Source organism: Panthera onca, chromosome B4 (genome assembly GCF_046562875.1).
Source record: "Panthera onca isolate mPanOnc1 chromosome B4, mPanOnc1 haplotype 2, whole genome shotgun sequence".
Lineage (NCBI taxonomy): Eukaryota > Metazoa > Chordata > Mammalia > Carnivora > Felidae > Panthera > Panthera onca.
In genome coordinates, this window is record NC_138345.1 from 40,600,443 (window position 1) to 40,615,941 (window position 15,499).

A 15,499-nucleotide genomic window follows, 5' to 3' on the forward strand; every position below is an offset into this window, starting at 1 on the left:
TAGGGAACAAACTGATGGCTACCAGATGGGAGGTGGGTAGGATGGCGGGGGAGATAGGGGATGGGGATTAAGAGTACACTTATGATGATTAAATTAAAAGAAACATAATAAATGTTTTAGCAAAGTAATGAGATCACGCTTGCAAACCTTAGCACAGGGCAGATGTTCAGTAAACAGTAGTTCTTATCTCTGTAATTATCAACATCATCATCATCATCTGGGGACTCTGGCATCAGACAGACAAAAATAAATTTAAAAATTCATTCCTCCGTTCAAAAACCATTTAATAAGCATTTACCACCCCCGTCCTTCCCTAGATGCTGAAACTTGGAAGACCGCAGAGCCTTACACCCTGGAGATGCAAGTGTGTAAATCTATATATTTAATACAGGAAAATAAGTGTGACCATGCCACACCAAAATTATCACTTTTGATAAGCCCCTAACACAGAGACCACTGGTTGCTTACCAAAACTCCATGCTCTCCTCTTCTTTCTGGACCTACAGCTAGACTGTATTTTCTAGCCTCCCTTGCTATGGCAGGCTATGAGATGTACCTGTGAGACTGAATTCCAGCCAGAGGAAGTAAACAGAGCAACATGTGCTACTCCCAGACCTAGCCCATAGAAACATTGTGTGCATGCTCCTGCACACCCCTCTGGGCTCTTCTCCCCCCTCAGATAACTGTAGAATAACCCTCAGGGTCACCCTAGAAGTCATAGTTGAAACTGGCTAAGCCTCCATCATGCGGGGCTCCTGAAAAGTTATATGGAGAAGAGCCACCCCAGTAACTTGTTTACCCACCTGAACTATTACTTCAGCAAGAAGTGAACTATTGTGTTTTACTCATTTATTTTTTGGTCTGTTTGTTAGAGCGGCTAGCTGAGCATGACCCTAGCTAGCATAGCACCTTTCACTAAGAATGCAGATAATAATAAAGAACTCCACTTACAAGTGCAGCAGTTAGCCCACTGAGATACCATTTGAATCAAATACCCACACATCAGAGCCCTGCTCAACAGACCTTTTCCCAAATTTCTCCCAACCTGACAGATTTAACAGCCCCCTCACAATTTCTAAAAATCATGGTGGTGGGAGGGTGGGGGTGCGGTGCAGAAGATACTCAAAGATAGGGACTGGGTATCATATTTGACCCTCGCTGCAGCCGGCCACATAGTAGGTGCTCAATGAAAGAGTATATTTAAAAACTGAAATGCTGAAAACATGAGCAGAAAGAGTTCTGGGCAAAATAATCTCCCCTATGCTTTGTGCTAAAGAATTCTGGAGCTTTGGTAATGTTGAGTTCAAGCACTGTTGAGCAGTAACAAAGGTGATTTTAAAGAAAAGTTGTGGCCTTGCCCACAGGGTGCCCCCATAGTCCAACTCTCCCTTAAGACAAAAATGAAGGCTGGGACCTCAGCTTCTCATTAAAATTAAATAAACACAACAATTTCACTCTTTTCTAAATCATGAGGCTCACTTTTGAATTAATATTAGAGACCCCTGTCATTTCTGGCCCTTGCCCATGACCTACATCTGAAACCATTTGTTAACAAAATACTTTCTGATTAAACACCTGCTGACAAAAACTTATTTCCTTTGCACAGATTCCTTCTCTCCTGTGCTCTGCCCCATTATTCCAGCCATTTTAGCTGCTCCAAGCCTTGGCCTCTGCCTCCTCGGTTCAGTGGGATTTTGCTTCTCTTGGATTCCTGCTCCCTGCACCCCCGTCAATAACATGTCTTTATGGGGCTACATTTGTGACTTTCTGTTCTCAGGGATTCCACTTCCGTGTTGATGGTTTTTCAGTGCCTGAAAATGGTTGGCTTATGTATTTTATCCTGTTGTTCGGCTGTTTCCAGAAGAGTGTCCACCCCAGTACCAGTTATTTTATGGGCACTAGAAAAATGTTTACAGTAGCCTGTCCCTAAAAACTTCTAAGGCCATGCCCTGAGTAAATCAACAGGGGAGACAGACTTGAGAGGTTGAGTCTTAGTGAGTTAGAGAATCTTGGGAAATACCTGGCATTTTCTACAAATATACCCTAACAAAGCAGAAAACCAAACCTAAATAGGCTCAAAGGAATCAGCCAGTAATTAAACCGCCTGCTAGAGAACTTTTTTAATTTGTTTAACCTTCCTGAGAGAAAGGTAATGTTGTATCATGCACAATGTCCATTTTGCCATCAAAACTTACTAGACATGCAAAGAAACAGGAGTAAGTGACCCGTGAAAGACACAAAGCCAGCAATAAAAACTGATCTCAGCCCTCTGGCCTTTTTCACTTTTACTCTATCCCCAACTTCATGGAAGATGGCACCTGCGTTGTCCTCACGGGAAAAGGCTGGTCAAGGCTTCCAGGTCACACAACAGACAGGGCCTGTGCTGGATCTGGCCCTGTCAAGGGGACTGGTGTTTTGTTCTCCTTACTCCTTCCTAGTTCCACTGTTTATGCTTTTAAAATAAACAGGACTTGATCACCAAAAATAAACAAATGAAACACATACACACACACACACACACACACACACACACACACACACACACCTGTTCTCAAGACAGCCAGACTCATAACCTAGAGATCAAGAGTTGCATGCTCCTCCAACTGAGCCAGCCAGGCGCCCTCCAAAGAAAAGACTTTAAAAGCAGGAAACATAAATATGTATCTAATAAAGATAATAAAGGTAAATACAATCTTACTAAGTGGAAGATATGGAAACTGCAAAAGTGCAAAGAAATAGAAAACACAAACAAAAACAAATGTAATTGGTTTCATACTTCCTGATTTCAAAACTATTACAAAGTTACTGTGTAGTACGGGCATAAGGACAGAAAAATAGATCAGTTATTAGATTTGGGATTCTAGGGGCGCCTGGGTGGCTCAGTCGGTTAAGCATCTGACTTCGGCTCGGGTCATGATCTCACAGTTTTTGAGTTTGAGCCCCGCATCAGGCTCTGTGCTGACAGCTCAGAGCCTGGAGCCTGCTTTGGTTTCTGCATCTCGCTCTCTCTCTCTCTCTGCCCCTCCCCTGCTTGCTCTCTCTCTCTCTCTCTCTCTCTCTCTCTCTGTCTCTCGAAAATGAACATTTTTTAAAAAATAAAAAATAAAAAGAATTGAGATTCCAGAAATAAAACCTTGAATTTCAACAAAGGTACCAAGAAATGGGGAAAGAAATGGGGAAATGGTACTGGGACAACTGGATGTCCACACACAAAAGAAGGAAGTTGGACCCTTTCCTCACACAATACACAAAAAAATTAACATTTTGAAAAATGGATCGTAGACCTAAATTCAATAACTAAAACTATAAAACCACTTGACGCTAACACAAGAGTAACCTTTATTAATTGGGTTAAGCAATGGTTTCTTAGCTACTATAATACCAAAAAGTACAAGCAATCAAAGAACAATAGACAAACTGCCTTCCATCAAAATTTAAAATGTTTCAAAAGACACCATTAATAAAGTGAATATACAACCCAGAGAATTGGGAGGAAATATTTCTAAGTCATATATCAGAATAGGGACTTGTATCCAAAATATATAAAGAACTTTCACAACTCAACAAATAAAAAGACAATTAACCTAATTTGAAAATGAGCAAAGGGCATAAACAGACATTTCTCCAAGACGACACGCAAGAAATATTCAACAGCACATGAAAAGATGTTCACCATTATTAGTCATGAAGGAAACACAAATCAAAACTACAATGACATACCACTTCACACCTCTAGGATGGCTCTGATAAAAAAGACAAACAATAACAAGGTTGATGAGGATGTGGAGAAATGAGAACCCTCAGACATTGCTGGTGGGAATGTAAAATAGTACAGCCACTTTGTAAAACAGCCTAGCAATCCTGAAAAAGTTAGCCAGTCATTCCACTCTAGACACACACACACACACACACACCCCTGAACTTGAACATTCATTGCAGCATTATTCATAGTAACCAGAAAGTGGAAATCCAAATGTCCATCAACAGATAAACAAATGTGGTATATCCGCAGAAGGGAATATTATTTAGCTATAAAAAGAACTAATACATGTTAATTATAATACTAATACATGTTACAATATGGCTTAACACTAAAAACAGGCTCAGTTAAAGGGCCCAGACATAAAACACTATACGTTATAGGATTCCACTTATATAAAATGTCTAGAATAGGGAAATCCACAGAGACAGAGATTAGATTAGTGGTTTCCTGGACTTAGAAGGAGGGAGGAAAGGTGAATGGCTGTCAGTGAGTATGAGGTTTCTTTTTAGGATGATGAAAATGTTCTAACATTAGACAGCAGTGATGGATGCACAACTCTGTGAATATAATAAAAACTACTGACTTATATTTTTAAGGGATGGATTTTATTATTATATCTCAACAAAGCTGACCTGGAATTATTTTCAAAAAATGGAACTCCTAGAACTAAAAATTACAATAACTAAAAAGAAAAACATCATCAGATGAGCTTAACAGCAAACTGGAGAAGGCAGAGCAAAGATCAGTGAAGCTAAGGCTGGATCAATAGAAATGATCTGATCTAGAAAACAGAGGACTAGAGACTGGAATAAAATTTAACAGAGTTTCAGAATTGGTGGGACCACAGAGTCTAACATACATGTGATGGGAGCTCCAGTAAAAGAAGAGGATGAAAATAGGGCAGAAAAATAATTGAAGAAATAGTGATTGAAATCATCCCCACAAGTTGATAAAATACAGTAATGTCCACATTCAAGAAGGTCAACAAACTCAAAGTTAAGAAAAATACAAAGAAAATTACACCTGCACACATCATGGTCAAACCACTGAACTCCAAAAATAAAAATAAAATATCAAAAGCTACCAGATTATAAAGGTATTCTACATGAATAAAATAAAAATCTGGATTAAGGCTGACTTCTCAGCAGACCCATGGAGACCCACAGAGAACACCTGGAGTGCTCAACGGAATAAACTGTCAACGCATTATTCTATATCTAGTGCAACTATTCTTCCAAAAGGAGAGTGAAATAGACAGCTTTCCATAAAAACACAAGCTGAGCAGGGGCACCTGAGTGGCTCAGTCAGTTAAGCGCCCGACTTCGGCTCAGGTCATGATCTCGTGGTTCCTGAGTTCAAGCCCCACGTCAGGCTCTTTGCTAACAGCTTGGAGCCTGGAGCCTGCTTCAGATTCCCTGTCTCCCTCTCTCTCTCTGCCCCTCCCCTGCTCACTCTCTCTCTCTCTCTCTCTCAAAAATAAATAAACATTAAAATATTTTTAAAAAACACACACAAGCTGAGAGAATTTGTCACCAGCAGAACCACACTTCAAGCCACACTAATGGAGGTCCTTCAGGCTCCAGGGAAATGGCAACAGATGGAAGCCAGAAAGTTGTGTCTGGGAAGTCTTGTCTCCCTCCCCCTGGAGGAGAGGAGAAAGAGACTGGCAGCCCCTGGTCTCAATGGACGATGAACCATGGAGCTTTTTATATGCTATAAGCTACTACTTTTCAAATGACAGGTTTAACCCAATGGCTGGTGATCTAAAGGTCTGCCAACAGCATTTTAAAAAATATTAACACCGTGGAGTGGACCAGAAAAGAACAAAACACAAACACCCCTTTAAAAAAGCCAGAAACAATAAATGCTCACGTGATAATAATACGCTTTCCAAAAATCTATTAATGAAACTACAGCTCATTATGTTGGGCAATGTCTTATATAAATAGCACAAATATCACTGTGACATTCTTCCTAACGTTTAATGTTGATGAACTAGAACTGGCCTCCTGCAGTTGGACTATGAAACCTGTGTAACTTACAACTTACTGTCTGTTTTCTGACCTGCCTGTCAGGAAGCTTGCACATAAGTTTTTGTTCAACGATAGTACCTATTCTTAGTCTAGGTTTTATGATATAATACTGTGCTCCCAATCCTTCATGATTTCACACTTGTTCATTTATCCTTGTTTTAAGTTTTATTGTTATCTGGATTTTCTTCTTTTGTAAACTATTTGAAGATAAGTAATACATAGAAATAGTTATTTGATACAGGCACAAATAAAAAGATTGAAAAGGAATTGAGTGAACAATTATCATACTATTTAAAATAAGGGAAATTTTATTCTTACTTATTTGTATTTAAACATTTTTCGCAATGGAAGTATATTATTGCTTTTTTTAAGCTATGTTTAATTAGCTTATGATGAATATCAGGCATCAAGGACTGTTAGAAAATGGGAATTATCCCTATGTCAGTGAGTAAGTCAGAAGATACAAAGTATTAAAAAAGAAACCCAAAATGGTATCATTTGCACAGGTGCAGACACACACACACACACACACACAAGCACACCCCAGCAAACCAAGACTTAACAGTTTCAACCTATCCCTGAAAAGTCAGTCTGAAACTTCCTGATCAGCACTAGTCAGGTAGTAATCTGTATAATAAAACCCTGCCACTCCCTCCCCTGCAAAAAGATGGTTTCCTGGCCTGAAACAATCTGTCTGCATTTGCTGATAACTTCTTGTCCCACCCTCCTTCCTATAAAAAACTTCCATTTTGTATAACTCCTCCAAGCTCCCCTCAACTTGCTGGATGGGATGTTGCTGGATTCATGTATGGTTTAATAAAACTATAATTAACAACTTAATTAAAATAAAATTAGATCTTTGATTTTATTCCGTTGAATTTTTACTTGGGCTAATTGGTATCTATACTTTGTTGGCAAAGGGTAGTGTACTTGTGTTTGCCAAACAGGGAAGAAATGATACCAGCTAACGGTGAGAATTGTAATCCTTGAGCAGTATCAGTGAAAGTTAACCTCAATGGAGAGTTTTCAGCCAGACAGACTTAAAAGTTATTTCCCTAAAGTTTCTGGAGGAAAAGCAGGGTTGATGAGAGGAGTCCAAAAAAGACCTAAAGTACATCTTGAAATAATTACTGTACAGTCGGGTTAATTTCATTGGTGCGGTCAGAGCAAGTCAATGTCTGACCCCCACTTCCTCCTTCCCGCCACCAACAACAGTGGATAAGGCTGTGAAAGTATTAAGATCATCTTAGGGTGAAGGTTAAGGTCTTGACAGGCAGGTGTTGTGGTTTACTGATCTTTGTAACTCCAACACTGACCATAGCATCTGGCATACAGTCCAGTTGATAGTTGGCCTCCGAACTGACATGAGTCACACTTACAGGGGCATAATATGGTGAGCCAGGTTTGCTAGAGCCCATCAGGACCCTAAGCACACCTTCTTCCCCCAGTGGTCACTAGCTCAGTTTCCCATGTCCCCGTAAACCCTAAATGTGGAACTCAGGTCATCCGTGCTGGTGAAGACACGTCCCCAGTGTAGATCACAGTGGCACATGTCCTTACAAGTTTGGTGATGACAACCAGGCTTCTTGGGCTTGGCCCCACAAAATAAACTAACCATGATGACTCCAGATTGGAAATACAGCTGACTCGAACAACGCAGGGTTAGGGGTGCCAATCCCCTTGGACGATTAAAAATCCGACTGTGACTTTTGACTCCCCCCAAACTTAACTACTAATTGCCTATGGTTCACTGAATGCCTTACCAATAACATAAACAGTCAATTAACACATTTTATATATGTATTATATAACGTATTCTTACAACAAAGTAAACTAGACAAAAGAAAATGTTACTAAGAGAATCATAAGAACATATACATTTACAGTACTATACTGTAAGAAATTTGCGTATAAGTGAACACACGCGGCTCAAAGCCGTGTTGTTCAAGGGTCAAGGATGGTGTATAGGCACAGCCCTGCCTGGACTATGATTACTGCATTTACCTAAGAGCCTTGAAAAATTAGCATCTCCCTTAAAGCCCAGTTCCACCCACATTTCCCATCCCTATTTGCACATATCCACACTTCCTTCTAATGACTTCTTACGAACAGAACAAAAGCAACAAGGTGAGGTGCTGGGAAAACAAGTTTGAATTCCAATTTTATCCTTCTGTGATTATTCAGTGGTTGACACAATATAATAGGCATGTTTCTTAACGTCTCTGAGAGTCAGGTTCCTCTTCAATGAAATGGACTTAACATTGACAACAAAATTGTGAGGCAAAGCACCTAGCGAGCACAGTGTCTGGATATACTGGATACTTGAATGTTAGTCTTCCTTTTCTCCGAAAGCCAAGAACATATGGCCTGAGCTACAAGCCTCTGCTTGGTCTGGCTCACTCTTGCCACTCTCCCACTTCACCTCTCTGTTCCAGGTACTCGGCTTCCCCGCTATTTTTTGGACAGCTCAAGCACACTCCTGCCACAAGGTGTTCCGCCTATATTTGCCTTTGCAAGATCATTCTCCAGATATCTTGCAAGTCTTGCTCCTTCATTGAATGCGATCTCTGTTCAAACTCATCTCCATAGAGAGGCCTTTCCTAAACCACCTGATCACAAATAGAGACTGATTCCATTTTGTAACCAGAGGCAGGATCCATGTCTAGCAGCCAAATTTCTGTTCTCCGTGGGCTCTAGGAACGCCACAAATGGGGTGGGACAAGTTTCTCTCAGCCAGCACAAAGAGTCCACAGAAGGGTGGATTTACAGAAAATGGGGTCCTCACTTCATTAAATCAAAGACAAGCTTCACTATAGGCTCTATGACTCTGGTCCAGGAGCCCTGGCCCACAATGGATGATGGCAGAGAAGGTACACATGGAAACCAGATCAGAACCTGAGGCTGGTGTTTGGAACCCACCCCTACCCCTCACACAACCACTTCAATCAGCCAGCAAAGTGGCCCAGGTCCCCACATACAGGCAACTCAGAGGGCATTAGAGATTGCTGGAAAGGACCATATTAGGACTTTGCCTCCCAAAATGACAGGTGCATGGCAAGACACAGCGAGTAAAAGGGCCTTGGATGCCCAGCAGCCACTACAGGGTGACAGACAGCTAGGTGGGCCAGGGCTCTGAGGTCGGATCACAAAACAAAGTCCAGGCAAGCAGAGGGACCCAGAGTACCACAGTCCTCTAGGAAAGCCCCTACATTGTCTAAGATCCTCCCTCCACCTGCCACTTGCCTTCGGGCTTAGATCTAACCTTGCTCAATGGGGCCTTCGGTCCTGGACCGGGGTCCACGTGGTTCCCGAGATACCTCTCCACACCGGGTCCCGAGGTCTCAGGACTAGGACCGACGCCTAGTTCTGGTTCACTATTCATGCCAATGGAGGGGGCACCTCCCCACTTCACACCTCTCTCAAGAACCACGAGAACATAATCCCTTTCCAGGCAAGGTGGACCCTGCCCATGTGTCTGCTCAGTATAACTTGGGAGATGCGGCAGAATAACGTCCTCCTCCCACAAAGTCCACCTCCACTTGCTTTTCCTCTAAGAAAAGTCCCCGGGAAAGGCGTGCCTGTGTTTCCCTTCACCCTGAGGTGCAAATGCCCTTTCTGAGCTCAGGTCTGGGTTAGGGTTGGAGGAGTCGTCCTGAAACCGTGAGAACACTCCAGGGAGGCCAAAGTCAAAGTCGCTGGGGATGAATTCGAACCTCTGTCCTCAGCAGACTGCTGGTGAATTAAACCCCAGCTGTCTGCTTGCCCCACATAACCTGAACTAAACATCCAAGGACTCGCATGAGTTGAGGCAAAAACGCACCGGTAGGAATTGGTAATCAACCACCAAAAAGCCGCTGCACCAGTATTATTATAGTAATAATAAGTGTGGGAAATTGCTCAGGCGTCCCTCGCCTCCCCTACCCCGGCGGAAAAGAGACCAGTCTCCAGCACCTCCCTCTCCAGGTTCACGTGGGGTCACCAGTCCCAAAGGCAAGGAGCTAGGATGCCGGCTCCGTCACTCCCAGCCCCTCTCCCTCCTACCATTCGCCGGGACGCCGGGGACCAGGGTCCCCGGCAGGGGAGACTCACCGCGCAGCCCGGGGGCGGCCATGGTGCGGACACACCGGACGCGAAACCCGGACTGGCCCGCGGCGGCGCCGGCGTCTGCACCGGTTTATTCCGCCGCGGGGCTAATTCCATCGAGCTCAGCGGCTCCCGGACGTGCCCGCCCCCCGCCCGCTCCTCCCCCTGCCCTCCCCCCCACCCCGCGCCGCCCGCCGCGCCGCCAGGGTTCGAGCGGGCGCTCCCGGCTGCGCCCCGGGCGCCCCGGCGCCGCGAGCGCCACGTGGGGAAGGAGCGCGCCCGAGGTAGGGGCGAGCCCAGGCCGCGCTGGGGTTCGTGAAGCGGAGGGGCGCGCGGGGCAGACGGCCGCCTGCTCTCCTCCACCCGGGGGAGGTGCCTCCTAACCTGGTTGGGGCGTGAATGTGCAGCCGGATTATCTCGTGCACCGTCTGGCTGATTAGTTTCCAATTCCGCCCCGCCGCCCGGTCCGGGGCACTGCCCGGGTCGGGGTGGGAGGCTCCCTCGCCCAGCTGCCTTCACTCTCACTCGCCCTGGCGACCAGCTGTCCCCACCGTTCCCTAGACTCCACGGGGCGGGAGTAGGGAGGGGAGTAGCGCACAAGAGATAGGACGGGAAGAGGGGCTGCAAGAGGCAGAAGGAGGGGTCGGTCTTAATGGGAGCCTCCCCCCAAGAAGCTTGGGACAGGCGGGAGGAGGGAGACTGTGAAGCGGAGAACGAGAGGAGCGCCATCTCTGCCGCCAGGTTCTGGTGCCCAGCGATGAACTGAGAAGCGAGGGCCCTCTGAAGGGCCAGTGTGGATAATGGAATCTCCACCTCCAAGATGCCCTGAAGCTAAACAAGTTCATTAATGCCAGGAACCCGACAAATGAAATGGTGTTATGTTAAGGTCAAGTATGCTGTTCATTCTTGAGCATGAAGAATGGTTATCTCCTGCACTGATAAGGTAGGCTGGTGGCGATTGCTCCCCACCTGCTGCTAGAGGACAGAGGGGAGCAGACAACACAGAATGAGTCAGGGGCAGCACAGAAGGAGAACCAAAATGTCCCAATCCAGAGCTTTATACTAGCCGCTAGGAATAGTCAGGCTAATGTTAATACAGAACCTCCTCATCCTCAGGCACCCTTCTCAGAGCTTTACCCCTGGAGATCATTTAATAATGACACAACCCTATGAGGCAGTTACTGCTAGTGTGCTGGGCTCAGGGATGAGACTACAGTGTAAAAGGTCAAAGCAACTTGCCTCTAAGAGTCTGCCTGGATCCCCAAGCAGGCAGCCTGCTCAGAGTCCGTGCCCCAACACTTTGCCATTCAGCTTCTTTCTCCCAAACGATGCCTGTCTCCCCTTTCACTCCCAGGGACCCTGTCCCATGTCTCCTCAATGCAAAGAGCACTGGAAACCTTTCTATACAGATCCATTCCCCTTCTTCTCTCCCTCCAGCACTTTCTCAGCCCCTGCATACTCCCTCCTTGCAACGCCACCTAAAAGTCTCCCCTTGGGGGACACTCTGATCTGCTCTGAGAGTATGTAAGAGAGTCCCTGACCCCAGAGGCAGGCCCTGCCCCACAGTACCTGCCGAGAAAGGGAAACTCCTAAGACACACCCCACTTCCGGTTTCTCTTTTTGCAGCCTTTTTACCTTGCTCCTGACATTTTTTTTTTTTTAATCCAAACATACAGTTTTTCTGATTTGGCATTTTTCTTGGTAGTGAACTGCTGTATCTGTAGATATGAAAAGAAGTTCAGGCTACGGAGGCACAGGCAGTTGGAAAATTGACACCTGATGCTGGAGAGGTCACCTCACAGAGAAACTGCTGAGTTTCTCTGTGGCCGATGCTTCCAATAACACCTCATCCCCAGGTAGAGTGTTAGGGAATCAGTAAGAAGAGAGACAGTAATTCCCTGCCCCTGGATCTGGTTTCCTACAGAGACCTCAGAGGCTATTCAAAGTTGGAGACGGGATGGATGGACAGATGACCACCTTTGAATTATTCAGCAGTTATATAAGCCTTCTATCCATTCTTCCTTTCCTCTTCTTACTAAATTCCCCACCAAAACTGCTCAACACAACCCATGCTATTTGCCTGTAATGGATCTTCCCTCCAGGTTATTCCCCACAATATCGGAAGCAGTTGAGTCCTAGAAATATGGGAGTCAGGGGCAGCTGGGTGGCTCAGTTGGTTAAGCATCTGACTTCAGCTCAGGTCATGATCTCCCAGTTCCTGGGTTCGAGTCCCGTGTCAGGCTCAATGCTGATAGCTCAGACCCTGATTCTGTCTCTCTCCCTCTCTCTCTCAGAAATAAAGAAACATTAAAAAAAACTTTTTTAATAAATAAATAAATGTGGGAGTCAATGTTTCCCATGACAGCAAGGACTGAATCTGTAAGCAACAGGGATGGCGTGGCTCTGGTGGGATGGCCTGGAAGTTCTTGCCTGGGTGTCAAGGCATCTGGGTTCTGAACCTGACCTGCCCCCCAGCAGCTGTGTGACCTTTGGCAAGTCACTGGTGTTCTCTGAGCTGCTTTTATTCCCTGTAAAGGGGCAGGGGAGGGGCACTGGATTAGATGATGCCCATATCCTTTCCAGCTCCACCATCCAGCACTTTAAGTGAATAGAGTCTCTCCTGTGTTAGAAGGATCTGGAGTGAAAATTCTCCACCAAATTCCTGTCACATACCCAGGGCATTTCCTTCATTCTCATGGGTAGTCTCTCCCCAACTAGAGTCTCCACCATCTTGCCAGCATCTTCATGTAAAGCTTTTTCATAAATATTAAGGAGGGACAATCTCTCCCTGAGAGTGACATTACCAGACAGTGATTTGGGGACCAAGTGAAGTTTGGTGTTATCTACACCTTCCACTAAAAGATGTCTGGAGTAGACAGACCCTCGGCTTCCAGCATCCAGCCCAAAAGAAACTCAGCTCTTTCACCCCTCAGGATAAAGTAAATCCCTAATTCTCTGCCACTGATGATAGAGACGCATATTCCCTGCTTTGAGACTTGATTTCCTCCCATGTTTTTTCTTGTCACTTCTTAGGTTATTATATTATTATAGAGCAATTTACAGTTATCCCCAGACTTTCAGCCATATTTTACCCTCTCAATCCCTTGAGTGAGACTAACATTCCTGTTTTCCAGACAAGGAAATGAAGTCTGAGAACCACTAATGGTCTTGTTTGGGACTACGCAATAGAACAAGGACCATGTGTAGAACCCAGGCCTGCCCCCAAGCCTTGGGGTTCATCTGCCATGGCCCAGCCTATGCTGGATGGGACCCTGTTCCTGCACCTGCCAGCACACTGTTTCCAGCCCCCTCAGTCCTCAGCACCCCTCCCTCCCACAGGAGCCCCTGAGGGTACACAGGACCTTAGAGAGCCAAGGGCTCAGAGAAAGCCCCTTCACACCTGTTCAAGCTCCTTCACCACAAGGTCAGCCACACTGCCAATAACCATGTCTGTCTTGGCAAGAGCCTGGCTCCAGGGCCCACCCCTCTGCTCTGCTCAGAAGCCCCTGGATCCAGAGCTTGGAGACCCTAGTGTTGCTGAGCAAATCCCTTTTACTTTAGGGCACTGGGCAGAGGCCCTCCCCACCCCACAGAGGCAAAGACACCACTTTGTCCCAGAGATTGGCCGTGCCTGGGGCTGGGGCGCTTTCAGATGGAGCCTGTGCTCTCTCCCTCAGAACCAGGTTCAGGGCTCGGGCCCAGCCTACCACTGTCATGTCAGCCTAGAAGACGCATTGAACCATCAGCCTTTTGCAAGGTGAGAGATTGGCCTTTATTGTGGGCTCAGGAGGGCACAAGAGCAGAGCACAGAGAGGGCAGAGCAGCACTCCGGCCAGTCAGGTCCAGTGAGGCAGGCGGCAGGAGGCGTCCAGGGAGGCAGCCTCACTTGCTGCACTTCCTGGGGGAGCACTTGCACTGCATGGCGTTGAGGACTTCATGGTAGATGAGGGAGCCATTGGTGCAGCGCAGGGGCACCCGCATGGGCTCCGTCCGAGTGGGCGAGCAGCAGGAGCACTGGTCCTGCACATCCTCCATGTCGATGGAGTACAAGGCTTTGCTGGCACATTTACCCTGTGACGGGGCAGAGAGAGGCGAGAGTTGCAATGCTGGAGAGTCCTGCTGCGCGCTTTGTAAAGGTAGATCTCAGGAAAGTCTGGCATATCCACTCTCCTTATGGTACTATTACATCCAAATCCCGCTAGCTGCAATTTCTATGCGTATTCTATCAGGAAACATAATGCCCAGCTCCCCTTAAATAACTCTCCATTCTCTTTAGAGGACTTGAATCTGACTACAGTTGTTTTTGTTTTTTTTCTTCTTCTAGGGTCAAAGGTTCCCAGGTACTTCAATACAACATTTGCTTAAAAATATATGCTTCTGGTTCCACTCACATCTCCTCCCTGTGAGTATTCCAGTGCTTCTAATAGGTTACTAGAGATGTGTCCAAACAAGAAGACTCACCCCTCCCCACTTAGGCCTCACTGAAGTCAGGGTCCCCTTACCTCGCAGTAATGAATGTCCACTTCCTCTTCAGACTTACAGTTTCCCACTTTGACATACTGCAGCCTGGCAGTGATATCCTTGCATTCTGTCTCCTCACCTACGGGACAGGAGAGAAATGGGACCTGGGACCTGGGACCTGGCTGGGATTCTGTAGGACACTCTCCAGCCCAGTTCCCTCACTTTACTGGAAATAGGTCAGTTTCACAGTGGCCAGATCACCAAAGCCAGCTGCAAGGAGGGGAGTTAAATTATCCTGGTTTACCTCAGAATCTCCTGGCCCTCCAATCTAGAGATATAGTTATGGCTGGGTTTAACTCACTTAATGGTACAATTTTAACCACAGGAGGAGCCTAGATTCACTGCACTTTGGTGATGTAGATGGATGAGACTTGCTTCTATGTAATTGTAGACTCTAAAAATTATAATGACTGGAGCAGTCTTCTTGTGCTTATAACTATATCCGGAAGCTAATGGGCAATGAAGTAGTCAATAAATATAATTATTATCTATCTGTCTCTGCCTTTGGAAAAGAGGAAAGGCAAATGTCATGGCCACACGAGGGGCTAAGAGGATGCCTGGGAGCCCTGGAGGCCTCCCTTTGGGAATAGCTGTCTCCAGCTCTCTGGCATGGCAGGGATTAGTGGCGTTCAGACCTGAAACTTCACTTGTCCTCACCAATATTTCTAAGATTGAATGCCAGCTCGCCATTCCCCATCTGCACACTGGGAGTTTTCCATTCTTGAATGGCTCCCAAACTAAATCAACCCTAACTACATATTAGCCTGCCTCCCAACTTCCAAATAACTCCATTGTACAGCGAAAGCCTGCCAACCACATTAAAAGAATGAATAAGGAAAACATATTTAGGCCAACATACTATATTCTTTTGCTGTAGGTTTAAATCCTGAGCCTGGCTCCCTCTCCTTATGAAGGGTCTCTGCCTCCTAAAAGTACTGACCAACAAAGGCCTCTTGTTACCTCCCTGCTAGCTTTGCAAATAACAGCCTCTTGACCAAATTCCGTTGTGCAAAGTGTGCCCAGAGAGAAGTCATCTTCTCTGATGGTGTCCTGACTTCATATTCTTAAGCTTATGCAGACAGGAATCATAGAAAGACTT

General features: G+C 45.7%; 2 protein-coding genes across 3 annotated transcripts in view; both read right to left on the bottom strand.

Moving 5' to 3' along the window:
- The window catches only part of ANO2 (anoctamin 2), a 340,487-nt gene extending 330,471 nt beyond the window's left edge, over positions 1 to 10,016 (bottom strand). The window contains exon 1 of the mRNA XM_060658635.3: positions 9,886 to 10,016. Coding sequence (XP_060514618.2) covers positions 9,886 to 9,907 — 22 coding nt within the window. The 5' untranslated portion in view covers positions 9,908 to 10,016. The remainder of the gene's footprint in view (positions 1 to 9,885) is intronic.
- Positions 10,017 to 13,627: 3,611 nt separating this feature from the next.
- The window catches only part of VWF (von Willebrand factor), a 137,700-nt gene continuing 135,828 nt past the window's right edge, over positions 13,628 to 15,499 (bottom strand). For both annotated transcript variants that reach the window (XM_060658633.3, XM_060658634.3), the window contains exons 51-52: positions 14,382 to 14,479; positions 13,628 to 13,950 (exon numbers count right to left, since the gene is read on the bottom strand). In XM_060658633.3, coding sequence (XP_060514616.3) covers positions 13,762 to 13,950; positions 14,382 to 14,479 — 287 coding nt within the window. In that variant the 3' untranslated portion in view covers positions 13,628 to 13,761. The remainder of the gene's footprint in view (positions 13,951 to 14,381; positions 14,480 to 15,499) is intronic.